The 16,791-nt window shown below is 48.1% G+C and overlaps 1 protein-coding gene across 2 annotated transcripts in view; it reads right to left on the bottom strand.

Annotated features, from left to right (window-relative positions):
- BCAS4 (breast carcinoma amplified sequence 4) overlaps nt 1-1,746 on the bottom strand; it is a 47,211-nt gene extending 45,465 nt beyond the window's left edge. For both annotated transcript variants that reach the window (XM_037059896.1, XM_037059897.1), the window contains exon 1: nt 1,530-1,746. In XM_037059896.1, coding sequence (XP_036915791.1) covers nt 1,530-1,709 — 180 coding nt within the window. In that variant the 5' untranslated portion in view covers nt 1,710-1,746. The remainder of the gene's footprint in view (nt 1-1,529) is intronic.
- Nucleotides 1,747-16,791: the final 15,045 nt, after the last annotated feature.

Genomic DNA, 16,791 nt, shown 5'->3' with positions numbered 1-16,791 from the left:
GCATGGGTCACAAACAGAGTTCAGCACGCCTCTGCACACCGTGTGCCCATGGAATAGGAGTGACTTATTTAACTACGGGATCCCAGGAAGCCAAAGAATGATGCAGACCCACATGCTCCTGGGGAAGCCACCAGCCGCAGATGACTATGAACCACTTACACTGTGGCCGGTCCCAACTGGGATGCGTTGTAAGTTAACAGCCTGATTTCAAAAACTTGGTGCAATGAGAAGCATGTAACAATCTCTTTCAATGTTTTTTACCTGGATGGCATGCTGACATGATATACTGGATGCACAATACTATTGCTTTGCACGATTAAAAGTAATTGCACCTGTCTCTTTTTCCTTTATTACGCGGCTCTTGGAACATTTAAAATTACGTGGATGGTTCACATTTGTGGCTCAGACTAGACTTCCATTGGACATACTATTCTAAAAGATTGAGATACCATTCACATACCATAAAATTCGCCCTTTTAAGAATTCGCAATTCGGTGGTTTTCAGTACATTCGCAGAGTTGTGTAACCATTACCACTAATTCCAGGATATTTTCATCACCCTGCAAAGACACTATTCATACTTTATCCTTAGCAGTTACCCCCGCCCCCATTTGTTTATGCTGTTTGAGTGAAGAAAATCAAGTTGTAGACCGGTATTACAGTATCAAGGGGAGTTTTATATAAAGATGATTATTTACTGTTATTAATAGGCATGCCCACGTTTGTATATATTTTTAAAAAATGTTTGCAAACTCTTACTGACGGTTATCTCAGGGACCTAGGATCCAGGCAGGAGTCAAAGGGGAGTGGACGCTCATCCTTCATCTTCTATACTTCTGCATTGCTTTTGAGATTTAAAAAGAGAATAAATTTCTAGTTCTACCTAAATAACTCCTTGTGGCCTTGGGTAACTTTTTCACGGCACTGTCAACAGATTGGCTTCCGCTGGAAGAAGGGTCTAGTTTTAGATCTCCTTTTTATTCTGTGCGTTTAAAATAGTAAGTACAGGCAGAGACGGGGTATTTTCCCTCCTAGCAACAGACGGGACCGAGACCGGGTGGGTCCCCGCACAGACACAGCCCGTCTGCCTCCTTGCCGGCGCCGGACAAACAGCTCCGAGCCCAGCGGCTCAGTGCCCGAGGCAGGGGGTCGGCCTCCCCAGGGCCCAGCCGGGCAAAGGGCAGCAGCTCCGGGCCGAAGCTGGCGGGTCTTGGGTGGGGATGGGAGCCCAGTCTGGGTCCCCGGGGGCGGCGTTGGCTGGAAGGGGAAGTTGGCGCGACCTGATGCGCATATTTGGGTAGCGCCAAGGAGTCACTGCTCCGCGAAAAGGGGGATCCTCGCGCCCCTGCTCCTGGCCCGGAGCGCTTCCGGCGGGGTGCGAGAGGATGCTAGCGGGAAGCTGAGGATTTGGGTCGGGGTATCAGCGCACTGGGAGCCCGCACCCGTCCACTTCCCCCCCTGGGCGTGCGAGCCCCGAACCCCTTAACCCCGAGACACGCCTCCCGCCCTTCCACGTCCCCGTCCTCTACCTCGGCCCCAGGCTTCGGGGTCAGGAAGAGCGCGAGCTCGTGCGCCTCGGAGCGCATGGGCTCCGGCCGGTCGCGGTCCAAAAGGAGCATCGGGAGCGCGGTGGGGTCCAGCCGGCGGAGGCTGTCGGGGAGCCTGTCAGTGTACCCCGGCCTCGGAGCCCCGCCCCCGGCCAACCGCATGCCCCGCGGCCCGCCTGGCGGAGGCAGGTCAGGTGCGCCCGCGGAGGTTGCGGCCCACGCCCTCCGAAGCGCCTGCCGAGTGGGCAGCGCCACCCAGTGGTGTGCGTTGCTCACTGCGCCCGGCCCTCGCTTTACCAGGTAAACAAGAGATTCTCAACCTCGCCCGCGGATTGCAACCTCCTGGGGCTCTTATAAAACTTCCAAAAATCCGGGCCACACACAGTCTTGGGTGGAAACCTGGGCGTAGGTACCTGGGCGTAGGTATTTTTGAAGTTCGTCAGGAGATTTCAACATACAGGGTCTGGCACAAATAACGCCTTTTTATTCCAAAATCATAAGCATGCAATCTGTAACATAACATCACACTCAAGCACGCCCTCTGACATTTTAGGCGAAATGTTCGAATTAAAACTATACATTATTACACCCGTATCATTACCCTACCAACCACACTCAAGCAGGCCTTACTTCTGCCAGACGCTGTACATCTGAATTTGATGGGTGTAAACAGCCCCCTTTTATTGGAATCCAGCGGAGCGAAGGTAACGTCCTGGGGAGCTTTTAGAAGTCAGGAGGCCAGGCCTCCTCCCAGACCGCTACAGCCAGAACCCCTGGGGGTGGGGTTTGGGCACGGGTTGTTTTTAAAGCTCGGCGGGTGAGCCAGCGTGTGCCCAGGATAGAGAGCCGCTCCCCTAAAGGGTCCTTTCGTTTAAAGACCGAAGTCCCCGCCCCCAAGGCCCTCCTCCCTTCAGCCTCTGGTTGGCGCCAGGCGGGGGGAGTCCTGGAAATCGGGGAATGTGGGCGTGGCGGTCCTCTTCCTCGCTGGGGCGGCTTTCGATATAAGCTCCCCAGACATCTCTTAAGCGCGCTAAATGTGACCCCTTAACCCCCCATAGGAGGCTCGTCCAAACCCTTTAGAGGCTGCAAGAGTGGGGTGCACCCCCGAGAGCAACGCTAATGATGAATACTGAATAAGGTAAAGCAGTGCGGGGTCTAGACTTCTCGCTTTTCCTACGACGACTTTTCTTATAAAATATTAAAGTCGTTTTTAAAACTTGGGCTCGGCTTAGCGTTGCAAATAATATACATATTATTATATATATTACGTATATATAATATATATTACATATATATATATAATATATATATACGCGACTGGACGTCGCGTATCCCCCTCAAGTTAAATCTGAATGTATAGTTTATCTCACGACCCGAGGGAGGGGGCGCGAGCACAAGCTTGGTCTGCCCTCTGGGTAAGCCCTCATTGCACAATTTCCACTTTCGCAGCTGCCCACAGCTAATGTCTCCACTTCCCCGCCCGAACATTCAGGCCTTCGGGCCAGAGTCATTTTCCACAAAATTCTTGGCAAAGACTTGGGCCTCAGGTGCTTGGGGAAAGGATTTGATAGGAACTCACTGAACCTGCACTTGGCCACTCATTACTGTGCTGACCTTCCTGATGCGGAGTCCTTCCACGCATCATCACACACACACACCCGGGAGTGGCGCTCAGACCCTCGGCCTCGCAGGCTGGCGGAGGCCCTCCCTCAGAAAAGCCCAGCGGGGGCCTCAGCTCAGCCTCGAGCACGGCAAACTTCCCCCATGGATGGATCTCAAAAACAGCGCTAAGTTACCGAAGGCTCCGTAGGGCGCGCGGCCATTAACATAAAGTTTGAAAAACATGCGCAGACACATTGTATATTGTTTACGGATACAGACATATGGAGTGAGAGGATAAAGCTGTGCCTGAGAATGACGTGCCACAGTCAGGAAAGCGGGTGGGTACTGGTGGTGGGAGGTGGGGTTGGGGCAGGGTATGAGAGAGGGCTCAGTTACAATCGCAAGGTTTTATTTCTTCTGCTGATACTGATTATACTATTTAAACTTTTTAAATGCCCCCAACGACTCATTAAAAACAAAACAAAAAGCCTGGGATGTGAGCTGAGGGCACAGATTGCCCAGGCCCCCTTGCCCCTGGAGAAGGGGCGTCTGGGAAGGGATCCGGGCCCTTCCCAAGCATCTCAGTGATTCACTCCCTGGGCCAAGTTGGCCAGCGAACAGTCACTTTGTTTCTAGTCTCCCCTCCCCCGCCCCCCCCCAAGTGCCTTAGAAACAGTTTGCTAAGAATACAGATGCCCAGAGCCCTGCCCCAACTGTCTGTGTGCACCAGCATCTTTGGAGAGCTGGGCACTCGCGTTCTTAACGCTCTGCAGCTGAGTCCCATGCACAGCAAGGTCAAGGGGAACCCCCACCTGCGGGGGCTTCCTTTTACTGCCGCCATTAGCCAGGGACCCCCTTGGGAAGCGAAATGAATGATTTTAAACAGAGGAATGAATTTTTCTTAATCTCCCGGTCCCTCAGCATGTTGGCCCATGCCCCAGTGCCCTGCTTCGGGCCCCAGATCCTGGGGAGACGGTGGAGCAGACTGCAAGCCTGAGGCCCGGAATGCAGCCTGCCTAGGCCGCACCCTGCCCAAACCAGTTTGAACCAGCTGCGGGGATGGAGCCCTAGCGGTCCCCGCGAGCTCCCCCTGGCGCCCAAGCCCAGCTCAGAGCTGCTGCTCCGGCCTCCTGCTCCGGAGTCGCCCAAGAGTGCGGACTGAGGGGCGGCAGCTTCCGTCCCAGCCTGGGGTGGGTGCTAGTGACCGCCGGGCCCTCAAGGCCCCAGGATCCCCGACAAGCCCCCGCTGGACCCCGAGGTCACACACCCTTCCACCTCCACGCCATCTGGCTTCACCTCCTGCTGCGAAATGGTGGCCTGCCCGGGTCTCGTCAAGGTCAGTTCCGGCCCAGGCTTCAGGCACACAAGGTTCTAGATTAGCAACGATTCCTGAGCTCAGCTGCATGTTGGAAACTCCTGGGAAACTTCCAGAAAACCATGATGGCCAGACCCCACTTCAGAGACTGATTTAATAGGTCTAAGGTGTGGCTTGGTTTGGGGAGCTTTAAGAGATCCTGCAGGCGCTTCTAATGTGCACACTGTACCTGCGCGTGCTTAATTCTGGAGGCACCACGATTTTGCGGTCCCCTGGCCTCTACATCGGTCTTCATTGCTAATGTGATCTGAGAGCCCACTGTGTGGCAGGCATTGTTCTCAACTCTTCACACGGATGGCCCCGTTGAAACTCCACCACACAGACTGGCCCTGTTGTGATGCCCATTTTACAGATGAGAAAACCGAGAGGTGGTGAGGTTCGATTGCTCCACCAGGATCCTAATGACCAAGTGGAAAAGTCAGGATTTGAACTTGGACAGGCTGATTCCAGAACCCAAGTCCGTACCTGCTACCCACACCAAGATAACCCCCTTTGGGTTCCTGTGGCCGCCTCCCTAGCCCCAGCCTGGCCTATTGGAAAAGCCCTAAGCAGCCCACTCTTTTCCCTGACCTCCCAAAGCCCATACTGGTCGTCCTTCTTCTTGCTTATAATTCTTCTGTGGCTCTCCAGTGCTCACTGAGTGAAGTTCAAAGACCTGGCCCTACCTTGCCAGTATGTTTCACACTGCTTTCCTTTTGAACCCTAAATTGCAAATGGGAACCCCGTAAGAGAGGTACTTAAGTACAAACTGTGAGGGGCCTCGCTCCGTGGGGCCCCTGGGAACTGATCCCCTCTCTGCAGGAAGGGTCCTGGGCTCCTGCTGGCCTCTCCCAGGTCCAGGCCCTGCCACGGGGCCTGCCTGAGCCACATGAATTTGTTTATCATTTAAATAACTAGTTTTGTAAAATATAAAGGACAAGGGGAGAGCAAGGAGAGGATTTGCTCTCTAGGCACTAAAATATAGTTCAAAGCTTCCGTATGAAATGGTTCCAAAGTGGGCAAATGGATCAACAAATCATAATGATTTGGCCCAAACAAACCCAAGAACATCTGAGAAGTTAGTAAATGACAAAGGTGAAACTTCAATTCAATGAGAAAGTAGAGTCTTATTCAACATACAACGCTAGAACAATTCATGGAGAATTTTTTTTTTTAAATCAGAACTTTTACCTGAGGGCCAAATAATTTTCAGATGGATTAAATATTTAAGAATAAAGAAATCATAAAAGTATAGTACTCTGGATAAAATCTGGGAAAAGATATATAGAAGTTGAAAGGGAAACAATTGGAGAAAAGAAAAAAGGATTTCACTATAGAAACTAAGAAATTCCTACACAATAAATAGAAACGCCAATGACACACAGAGTAAGAAGCAGTAACTATAATTAGGAAAAGTGATAGCCTTAGGTTGATTTCCTTAATATATATAACACTTCTATGTATTAAGAAAAGACTGATACCTCAATTTCTTTTTTTTTTTTTAAGATTTTACTTATTTATCTTTTAGAGAGGAAGGGAAGGAGAGAAATATCAATGTATGGTTGCCTCTCATGAGTTCCCTGCTGGGAACTGGCCTGCAACCCAGGCATGTGCCCTGACTGGGAATCGAACCAAGATCATGTGGTTCACCAGTCCGTGCTCAATCCACTGAGCTACACCAGCCCGGGATACTTCGATATCTTAAATGGTGTGCAAAGGACTCAAATAGAGAAGCTAATGAAAAAAGAAATACAATAAACAATAAAAAAACTTTTGGACTAATCAAGATACGCAAAGTAAAATAATGACATGCCCTCCCCGCCCCCCCCCCCCAACCTCCCACCCCAGCACTATGAAACAGGCAGAATCTGAGAGTAAAACGTTAGCTGGTTGGGAGGGGAAATGACTCACACACACCCCTGGTCAGGCTGTAAATTAGAACCTTTCCAGAAGGAAATGGGTTCCAAAAAAAGGGATGTGCTGTGACCTGATGATTCCTTTTCTGGGAACGCACCCTAAAGAAATAACTGGGTGAAGGATAAAAGGATGTATTTACAAAGCCATCTGTCATAGCCCCATGTGTGATCAGGAAGAAAACGGAAAGAGCCACCGGCAGGGAATGGGTGTCAGAAAGTGCCGGTCCGCTTGTGAAGTGACGCCACAGAACCACGACGTGTGATGCAGAGCGAAGCCATTCGCAAGACTTCGTCCTCTGAAGAAAGCAAACTTCAGAATAATTTATATGGAGGCCATGATCCTGTCTTCGCCCAAATACACGTTAGGTAATATACATCAATATGCACGTGGACCAAAAAACTTAAGGATGGTTATCTCTGAATAGTGCTTTTGGGAATGGCTTTTTTTTTTTTAAAGATTTCATTTTTAGAGTGGGGGAGGGAAAGGAACACGGATCGGTTGCCCCTTGCCTGCACCCCAACCAGGGACCAAACCTGCAAGGCAGGAATGCGCTCTGACCAGGAGGAATCTAACCTTTTGCTTTAACAGGATGACGCTCAACCAACTAAGCCACACTGGGCAGGGCGGGGGTGGCTTTGAGCCATACCAGTGAGGGCATGGCTTTTTACTTTTACATACAGTTCTTCTAAAGTGTCTCCTGAAATCCTATATTACTTCAGTGGACACACATCTTCTTAAGTAGTCTACTTCTCATAAGCAACATTTATATACACCAATAGTTTTCTCCTTCCCAAGTATGTCTCTGAGGCTCAGAGTGAACTCTAAGACCCAGTTCATGTATGTATGTGTGTATATGTATATGTACACATATATATGTATGTATACGTGCCTACAAATTTTACTTAAAAAAAAGACTTTATTTCTAGACAGAGGGGAAGGGAGAAAGAGAGGGAGAGAAACATCAATGTGTGGTTGCCTCTCATGGACCCCCCACCAGGGACCCGGCCTGCAACCCAGGCATGTGCCCTGACTAGGAATCGAACCGGTGACCCCTTTGTTCACAGGCCGGCACTCAATCTACTGAGGCACAGCAGCCAGGGCTACAGTTTTTTACTTTTGTTGCCTATTGATGAAAACAACATCAAGGAAGGAGTGCTCCAACAGGAAAATGTAGAAACAATTAGCCTTAGGAAGAAAAGAGTAAAAATAAGCACAATGTCACTTTGCCAGGGAGACACGGTGGTTCGATGTTCTGAGAAGCTCTAATTGCTAGCGAACCCATGGGCTGGAAGTGGGCATCAGCTTAGGAATAAATTATGCATGGCCGCTGTTAAATATTTTATCCATCCTTAACCAGTGTTTGTCTTCCTAGAGCTAAAAGAGGAAAGAAAGAGCATGCCCACATCATAGGCATCATCAATCTTGTCATTGTTCCTTCACTCTACAAGGGCCACAAGCACTCAAACACAAATGCTTCTAGAGAGGAAAAACCAACCATGATTAAAATAAGGGATCAACTTGAGAAGCTGAACTTCAACTTCATACCTTGACTGAGGGACACACCTTCTGCATCAAATCGGTCATCCCTCAAAATCACGAACATGTTGCTCTACCTAGCACGCTGTTTTTAAAACGAACATGTACGGATTCTTGGTGCCGTCCTGGCCAACGGCTCCTGTGCTCGCCTGGTAGCCACGCAGCGAGCGGGAAGGGACAGAAAGGATACTGGAGGAGCTGTAGGGAACCGATGCGGCCCATTCAGCCTGGCGCTGTTTGGCCACCTTCCCAGCCACTCTGCCTCCTTGCCTGGCTCTCCTCCCTTTACCGTTTATTTCCTCACGCTCCCCTGGCCCTGTCTGCTTGGCTGGTGGAGGTACCTGCCAGCCCCAGCGGGCACGGGACTGGCGAACCCCTGCCAAGGCGCTCTGGGGGTGGAGGAAGGGCAGGTCCATAGGAAAGCCCTCAAGTGTCACAGCTGAATTGAAAAGGTTTCATTGCAAAGGTCTTACTGTTACCTTCCATGGGGGATGGAAAAATTATTACAAGGGCCTTTTTTTTTTTGGTGAGATTTGCTTGGAATATTTTTCCAATGTTGTCTGGCATTAACTTCACATTCAGGCAGACCAGATTTGTCTGTGTGTGTGTGGGGGGGGGGGGGAATGCAAATACCCAACGTACAGTCAATTAGTTAAAAGTTGTGTTTAGGTGCCTTGACTAGTGTGGCTCAGTTGATTGAGCATCATCCTGTGGGGTGAAGGGTCACCGGTTCGATTCCCGGTCAGGACACATGCCTGGGTTGCAGGCTGTTCCGGGTGGGATGTAAGACGCAGCCATGCATGGATGTTTTTCTCCCCCTTTCTCCCTCCCTTCCCCTGTCTCTAAAAACAAATAAGTAAAATATTTAAAAAGCATGTGTGTTTTTAAGCCAAGAAGCCTTTCCCACATTTTTCTGCATTTGCCAGAGTCGATGAAATGAAACCTACATTGTCTGTAAGTTAACGCATGTGGACTGTTGCTCCCAAGAGTGGCTCCTTGGAGAGTCTCCGATACCAGGGGCTGCCGGGGTTAGTCACTGGTGCACCTGAGCAGCCACACAGTTCAGGCCTGCTGCTCCCCTGCGGTCATGGTCACTGACATTGTCGGACGCCCACATTCTAACACTCTCTCCTTTGAGCTTCCTTTTACTCATGCTCCGCAAGAATTTGCCAGGTTAATGATTTCGTTTCTGAGCCTCTAAGCCTGCAGAGTTTTGCCTGAGTCACCTGGGTACATACCTGAGACGGCAGCTGGGGCGCTCTGGGAACGTTAGAAAAAAACCTGCTGTGCAGCTTGCTACCTGCCATAGACTCAGGACTCGCTGGCCTGGGCAGGGCAGAAAGCCTGGGAACAGAGCGCTGCGGATGTCCTATCAGCACAGCGCCGTGTCATCTGAGCGCAACCCCGCTTCAGGTCCTGGTCAGAAACAATGCCGCGGAGGCGACTTCCTTGTCGTCGGCCGCATTGCGAGGAGACGGAATGGAGCAGGAATGCTACCCTGATACCATCTGCGGGTGGTACTACTAGTCCACCCCAGCCTTTCTCCTCTTTTTTTTTTTCAGATAAGCCAGCACAAAAATCCAGCCTGCAGTTTTCAGAGCCTTACTGTCTGCACACCTATAATGATTTGGCGGGGCGGGGGCGGGGGCGGGTATTGCAACCGAAGTGCAATTGTGATTTAGGAAGTGGGACCCTCTGCACAAGGGGGCTGGGGATTGAAGCTCACTGTGGCCGCGAGAGCTGACAGTACGCCAGGGGGCGACGAGAAGGCTTTTCCTATGTCTTCACGAATTCTAGAAGAAAGGATGCGCCATGCTTATTGAGGCAGTTCTGCTGAGGGCGAAGGAGGGACACAGAGCAGTGGGTCGGGTTGGAGCACCTCCCAAACTTCCGCGGGCATGGGGAATCTTGTTAAAATGCATCGCACCGGAACCCGTCAGCAGGGATTCTGTCCAGTGGGAGGGAGGCGGGGCTCGAGCATCTGCACCTCCAACACGCACCCAGGGGCTTCGATCTGGGGACAACACTTCGGGGTCACGCGGGGTTAGGAGACTGCCTTGGACAATCCCTTTGGGTCTCGGTCGTCTCCCGGTAAAATGGACAGAACAGCTCACGTTCACTGAGCACTTACTAGTCCTTGGGGCCCTGTCCCCACCCTTTTATATACATTACCTATGCACCCTCACATTACCTATGCCACCTCCTTTGAGGGGACAGTTTCACAGCGGGGCAATTCGAGCCGCTGACAGTTGGTGGTCCCTGCACTTCTGAGACCACAGGTGGCAAACTGGCAGCCTGCAGGCCAGCTGTGGCCAGCGCGTCTGTGTGCTCTGTCCCATGAGTTGTTTAGAAAATCAGATGGGCCCTGACTGGTGTGGCTCAGTGGACTGAGTACCGGCCTGTGAACCAAAGGGTCGCTGGTTCAATTCCCAGTTAGGGCACATGCCTGGGTTGTGGGCCAGGTTCCAAGTAAGGGGTGTGTGAGAGGCAAACACACACTGATGTTACTCTCCCTTTCTTTTTCCCTCCCTTCCCCTCTCTCTAGAAATAAATGAATAAAATCTTAAAAAACAAATAAATAAATGAGATCTTTAAAAATCAGAATGGTTCACCCAGGCTTATATGGTTCATTAATCTAGGGTAAGACTATACAAGGAAGAGAAGACAGTTTCTTCAATAAATAGTGTTGGAAAAACTGGACAGATACATGCAAAAAACGAAACAGGACCACTTCCTTACACCATATACAAAAATAAACTCAAAATGAATTAAAGATGTAAATGCAAGACCTGAAATCATAAATGCCCTGAATGAAAACATAGTCAGTAAACTTACTGACCTTGGTCTTAGCAATTTTGGGGGCTCTAGCTCCTTGGGCAAAGGCCACAAAAGCAAAAATAAACAAACGAGATCATATCAAACCAGAAAGCTTTTGCACAGCAAAGGAAACCATGAAGACAAAAAGGTCAAGGGAATGGGGAAAAATATTTGTAAATGATACCTGTGATAGAGTTTCATATACAAAATATACAAAGAACTCATAAAACTCAGCATCAAAACCAAAGAATCCAATTAAAAAATGGACAGAAGACCTCCACAGACATGTTTCCAAAGAAAACACACAGATGGCCAACAGACATACGAAAAGATGCTTAATATCACTGGTCCTCAGGGAGACGTGAATCAATACCACAGTGAGAAACCACTTCACCCATCAGAATGGCTATGAACAGAAAGTCACAAACAGGGGCTGTGGAGGATGTGGAGAACGGGGGACCCTCGTGCACTGTTGGTGGGATTGTAAATGAGTGCAGCCAACGTGGAAAGCAGTATGGCGATTCCTCAAAAAATTAAAACTAGAACTACCATATGACCTAGCAATTCCACTCCTGGGTATACAGCCAAAGAAAATCAAAATAATATGAAAGATATAAGCACCCCTAGGTTCGCAGAAGCATTAATTTTAACAGCCACGATCTGCAAGCAACCTAGGTGCCGATCAACAGATGATGGATAAAGATGTGATACATACACACAATGGGCTATTATTCAGCCATAAAAAAGAAGGAAGTCTTGCTATTTGCAATGACATGGATAAACCTAGAGAACATTATGGTAAGTGAAGCAAGAAAAAGACAAATACTGTATGATTTCCCTTATATGTGGGATCTGAAAAAAATGAATAAGCAAAACGAAACAGAAACAAACTCATCAATACAGAGATCAAACTGATGGTGGCCAGAGGGGTGGGGGAAGGGCTGAGACAGAAAAGGGGGGCGGATAAAGAGACACAGCAATAAACTAAGTCATGGGCGTGTAAAGCACAGGGGCGGAGTCAACAGTAACTAGTGCAGTGACGGGCGAGGGCAACTAGAGTTATCTCGATGATCACTTCGTAAGGCATGTAAATGTTGAGTCACAATGGTGGACACCTGAAACTCACGTAATAGTGTATGCCAACTACAATTGAAAATAAAGTTTAAACGTTAAAAAAAATCAGGTTGTTCAACGTGCAATTCTGGATATTTGACATTTTCTGAAAAGGCGGAAGGGCTCACAGCACTGGGCCTAAACACCCCCGTGGCCGCAATGGGCGCCGGGCAGAGAGAGGGGGAGAGGGAGAGACCCTGAGTCACCAGCGCCCCCTACCCTGCCCACTCTGGCTCCTCGGAAAATTTGAATTTACTCCTTGCTCTAAGACCTGTGACCCTCATCGCTGTAATTCAAAAGTAATAACGTTTGAACTTTCTGCTATTTCAGATTGAAGTTTCTATTGGATTTACATATTTTTTTTTATTTTAAAAGATTGTATTCATTTATTTTCAGAGAGAGGGGGAAGAGAAAGAGGGAGAGAAACACCAATGTGTGCTTGCCTCTCATGTGCTCCCCAATCGGGGACCTGGCCCACAACTCAGGCATGTGCCCTGACTGGGAATCGAACCAGCCACCCTCTGGTTCACAATCCCGTGCTCAATCCACTGAACTACACCAGCCAGGGCACATTTATATATTCTATATAGACTTGTATCAGATCTAGTTAAATAAAATCAAAATCAACAACAATACCCAGAAACACAGGTCCAAGTGTTATTCTGATGAAATTTAAACTTTCCTCTCCAATTCAGAACATTTCCACCTTCGCCATTTTCCTTTGACAGAGGCCTGCTGTTTTCTTTTGTTCCGATCGGACTTTGCGCATTTAACTCCCCCCTTTCTGAAAAATGGATGCCCCGATACTTAGGAATCAAAGCTGCATGTGCCAACCACTGCACCGACTTCGGGGTGGTCACAGCACCCCGCTTCTCTGATTGGCCTTTGGGGAGCCGCCCCTTGCCAACCCAGCCCCCACGTGGGCCCACGACCCAGACAGAGCCAGAGGGAGCCGGCTCTGAGGATTGGTTGTGATCAGTGTGGGCAGGGTCGGGGGTCTCCCGCTGGGTGAGCCGTTGAGCCCTGGTGGGTGTGGCGCAGTGGGCTGGGTTGTCTGTTTGACGCCCGGGTTGTGGGATGCTCCTCTCACACATCGATGTCTGTCCCTCTCCTTCGCCCTCCCTCCCCCGTCTCTGAAAATAAATGAATAAGGTCTTTAAAAAAAAATGATGCAATGTACACTGAGTTGCTGGAGGCCATGTCTGCACCACAAGAGGGTAACTGGCCTGAGAAAAGAGCCGATTACCAAATTTCTTCAAACGGAGAAAAGCAAAGCAAAAAATGAGGAAATTCGAGCTGGTGCTGTAAAACAGAGTAGCCACTGGTCTCGTGCGGCCTTAGCCACATCTCAAACATGCAGCAGCCTCAGGACGACCGTCCTGTCTGGGCTGAGCAGATACAGGGCGTTCCCACTAATGCCCGGAGGTCTACCAGGCAGCCTGCCACACGCAGTCTGCGTGTCACAGTCCCAGCCCGACGACCCCTGCAGCTCCGTGAGCCTGGGCATCCTTTCTATCGGTGCAGCTGGGGCTGGCTTTACTCGGCCTCCCAAGAACCCTGAGGCAGAAGCTTCCCGTGGGCACTAAGCACGTGCCCACGGCCACGAGGAGACTTCCTTCGGGGATTTTCCTTCAGCGCCAGAGCGAATATCACTGGGCCCAGAAAGGCAGTGAAGCAAGTGACGCTGAAAAGAGTACCCGTGCCATTTCACCACGTTTCCTGTTCTTTCTTCAGTTAGAAAACAATTGAAGACGTAGAACAAATGTTGGTGTTTTGCCGGCGTCAGAAAAATTAGAATGTTGGACAACGCACAAGAATGCAAGACGGTTTCTCCCCTTCAGAAAGTGCTTAACACCAACCGTGCAGAAATAAAGTGATGGTGAGGACATAATATCGTCTACATACCATTCTGGCCTGAAACATAACTTAGATCTAATGATGAGGAAACAAATCCAAATGAATGGGCACCCTACAAAACAATTTGTCTTTACTTTTCAAAAACATCAATATTATGAAAGATAAAGAAAAATTGAGGCCCTGGCTGTTATGGCCCAGTGGGTGGAGCACTGACCTAGGAACCAAAAGGTCCCCGGTTCAATTCCCAGTTAGGGCACATGCCTGGGTTGTGGGCAGGTCCCCAGTTGAGGGCATGAAAGAGGCAACCAGTCGATGTTTCTCTCACACATCTATGTTTCTCTCTCTTTCTTTCTCCCTCCACCCCTAAAACTCAATTTTAAAAATCTTTAAAAAAAGGAAAAACTGAAGAATTATTCCAGATTAAAGGAGACCCAAGAGATGTGATATCCAAATGTGATACGTGACTCTGGACTGGGTCCTGGATAAAGGGGACCATTTCTCTAAAGGACATTATGGGGACAAGTGGTGAGAGTCTATATAGTTTATCTATATTAATTTTTTAAATTTGACAGCAGAACCATGCTTCTATAAGAAAATGTATGAAGAGGATGTCCTTGTCCTTAGGAAATGCAAGCATATGCTTGCCTGTTGGGGTTCAGGGGCGATGACCTTGGCAATGGATTCCCAGGTGTTTCAGGAAAGACTATGTAAAGCATATGGGGTATGACCCGGGTGAAGGGTGCAAACAGTACTTTTCATGAAGCTCTCTCCTAGGTTTGATTATTTCAAAATAAAATAAAAAAAGAAAGCAAGAAATAGTGTTTTCCCCACCTCAGGAAAAAAAATACTAATATTTTTCCATGGCAAATCTATCAGGTGGAAAGCAAAGTGTTTCAAATGTGTTCTTCGAATAGTGCATCTGAAAATGGTGTTTGGATGTTTATTGTTAAACGTTTTAAAAAACACACTAGGAAACCAGAGCATTTTCCCTGTAATATTTGCCTTGTGAAACGTTCAATTCTACGTGTATATGCACACGTGCCCCCCTCCACACACCTGTGTGTGAGATCGCAGTGGTCAGGGTGTTTCTCACTGAGGGTCACAGTTCCAAAACCGTTTGAAAGCCATTCTGCTAGAGCACCTTCAACAGGGCGGTCCCCGTGGCCACTGAGCGGGGCAGCTCCTTCCTGCCAGTCGGCGTGGCACGCGAGCACACCCACTCTCTCAAAAGTGCACCCACTTAGATGATAAACTATAGTCGCTCTTAGTTTAAGCCAATTTAATTCCTTTTTATGACAAAGTACAGTATGCATTAGTGGTCAAAAAAGGACTGTAGCCTTTTTCTTTTAAAGAATGAATTTACATATTTGTTTGTATGATTAAAAACTTTACACGTTTTCTTTACTAATACTAAATACTAAATGTATTAAATAATTTTGTTAGCCACCCTTCATTAGAATGAAGAGAATTATAATAGACTAGAAAATAGTGGTTTCCTATTACATAGAGAGCAAATAGTTTTGGGATAAATACCATTTCCAAAAGAGAGTTCTGTAGAATGAGAAAACACCTCAACATAGCTTGTAAAGAACTCCACTGAATTTTAGTATTAATTGATAAAATACACATTCAATGTTGCAAAGCAACTAGGTAAACATAGTAGCTTTAAAAATATTATCTAAGTCTTGTCTTTAGGGAAGGACTTGCTACATTACGTAAGGAGGACTCTAAACAATGAGGCCTAACAGATTCATTTCCTTTCTACTGACTTCCCAACAGCCAGACATCCACGCCACACAGCATGAATTAGTGCATCAGTGACCTTAACTACAGCTAGGAGGCACAACTTGGGGCTTACCCAGTACAGCCACCAAAGTGACACGCTATCACAAGTCAAGTCAAAATCTTCCGTCTCATAAGGCTCTCCCAAACCTGTTTAGGAGACCTCACCTGCCAAAGTTCCCTACCCACAGTTAAACCATCCATCCCCACGCATCTAAAGACAGGACAGGCAAAGCCAACAATCGCCTGTGGCTAACCAGGAATTCAAGCACCTTGAGGTGGGTTCACAACCAGAAGGGCTGGCTTTCCTTGTAAATTTCTGAGACTTCAAAATCTCATTTCATTTCTGCCCAGACTGGAAACTTGAAACACAGCAGGGATTTAAGATGCAGCCTTGGGGTCACACTTGGGGGTGAAATGGATGTTTTAGTACAACGCCATGGACCCTGAGACCAAGAGGAACACGGAGTGTGAGATGCAGCACAATGGGTACCAGTCCGTCATGTGAAGAGATACATAAAGAGGAGGTTGAATCTTCACTCAGAGGACTTCCAATCTGTTTTTAACTGGGGGACGGGATCAGGATTGCTATCCTTCACACCATTTAGCAGAGGGGTCCATGCAGAGATCGACCAAGCCAATGACAGGGGGACTAATTGGGTATCAGAAATGGCCTGTTTTATCTCAGGCCTTTTACATTTTTCAGGGTAAACGAAATTCAATCCATGCAGGGTGGTAATAAAAAGTAAAACTAAGACAATTTGAGTTCCAGAAGACAAACTGTCACATTACAAACTACTTTTTTCTTGTTTAGAATAACCTTAATCTAAATGATAACTCTTGATGGGTGAGCATGCACAATTTTTCACTTTATCAGAATTACTGCATTTTTAATGCTATCTTCCAGTCTATACATGCATACATAATCGTAGTGGATGCACATACAATTTGGTGTTTATCATTTAAAAATTAAAAGTTCGGGCCTACGAACCAGACAATCGTGGTTCAATTCCCAGTCAGGGCACATTCCTGGGTTGCAGGCCAGCTCCCGGCAGGGGCCAGTTCCCAGCAGGGGATGCACGAGAAGCAACCACACATTGATGTTTCTCTTCCTCTCTCCTTCCCTTCCCATCTAAAGATAAATAAATATTTTTAAAAATTAAAATTAAAATTAAAAGTTGCCCTGGCTGATGTGGCTCAGTGGATTGAGCACGGGCCTGTGAGGCAAAGGGTCACTGGTTCGGTTCCCAGTCAGGGTGCATGCCT

Source organism: Sturnira hondurensis, unplaced genomic scaffold, assembly GCF_014824575.4.
Source record: "Sturnira hondurensis isolate 20B ecotype Veracruz unplaced genomic scaffold, ASM1482457v3 Scaffold0011378, whole genome shotgun sequence".
NCBI lineage: Eukaryota > Metazoa > Chordata > Mammalia > Chiroptera > Phyllostomidae > Sturnira > Sturnira hondurensis.
The sequence above is the reverse complement of the archived record's forward strand: the minus strand, read 5'-3'. Positions and strand labels throughout refer to the sequence as shown.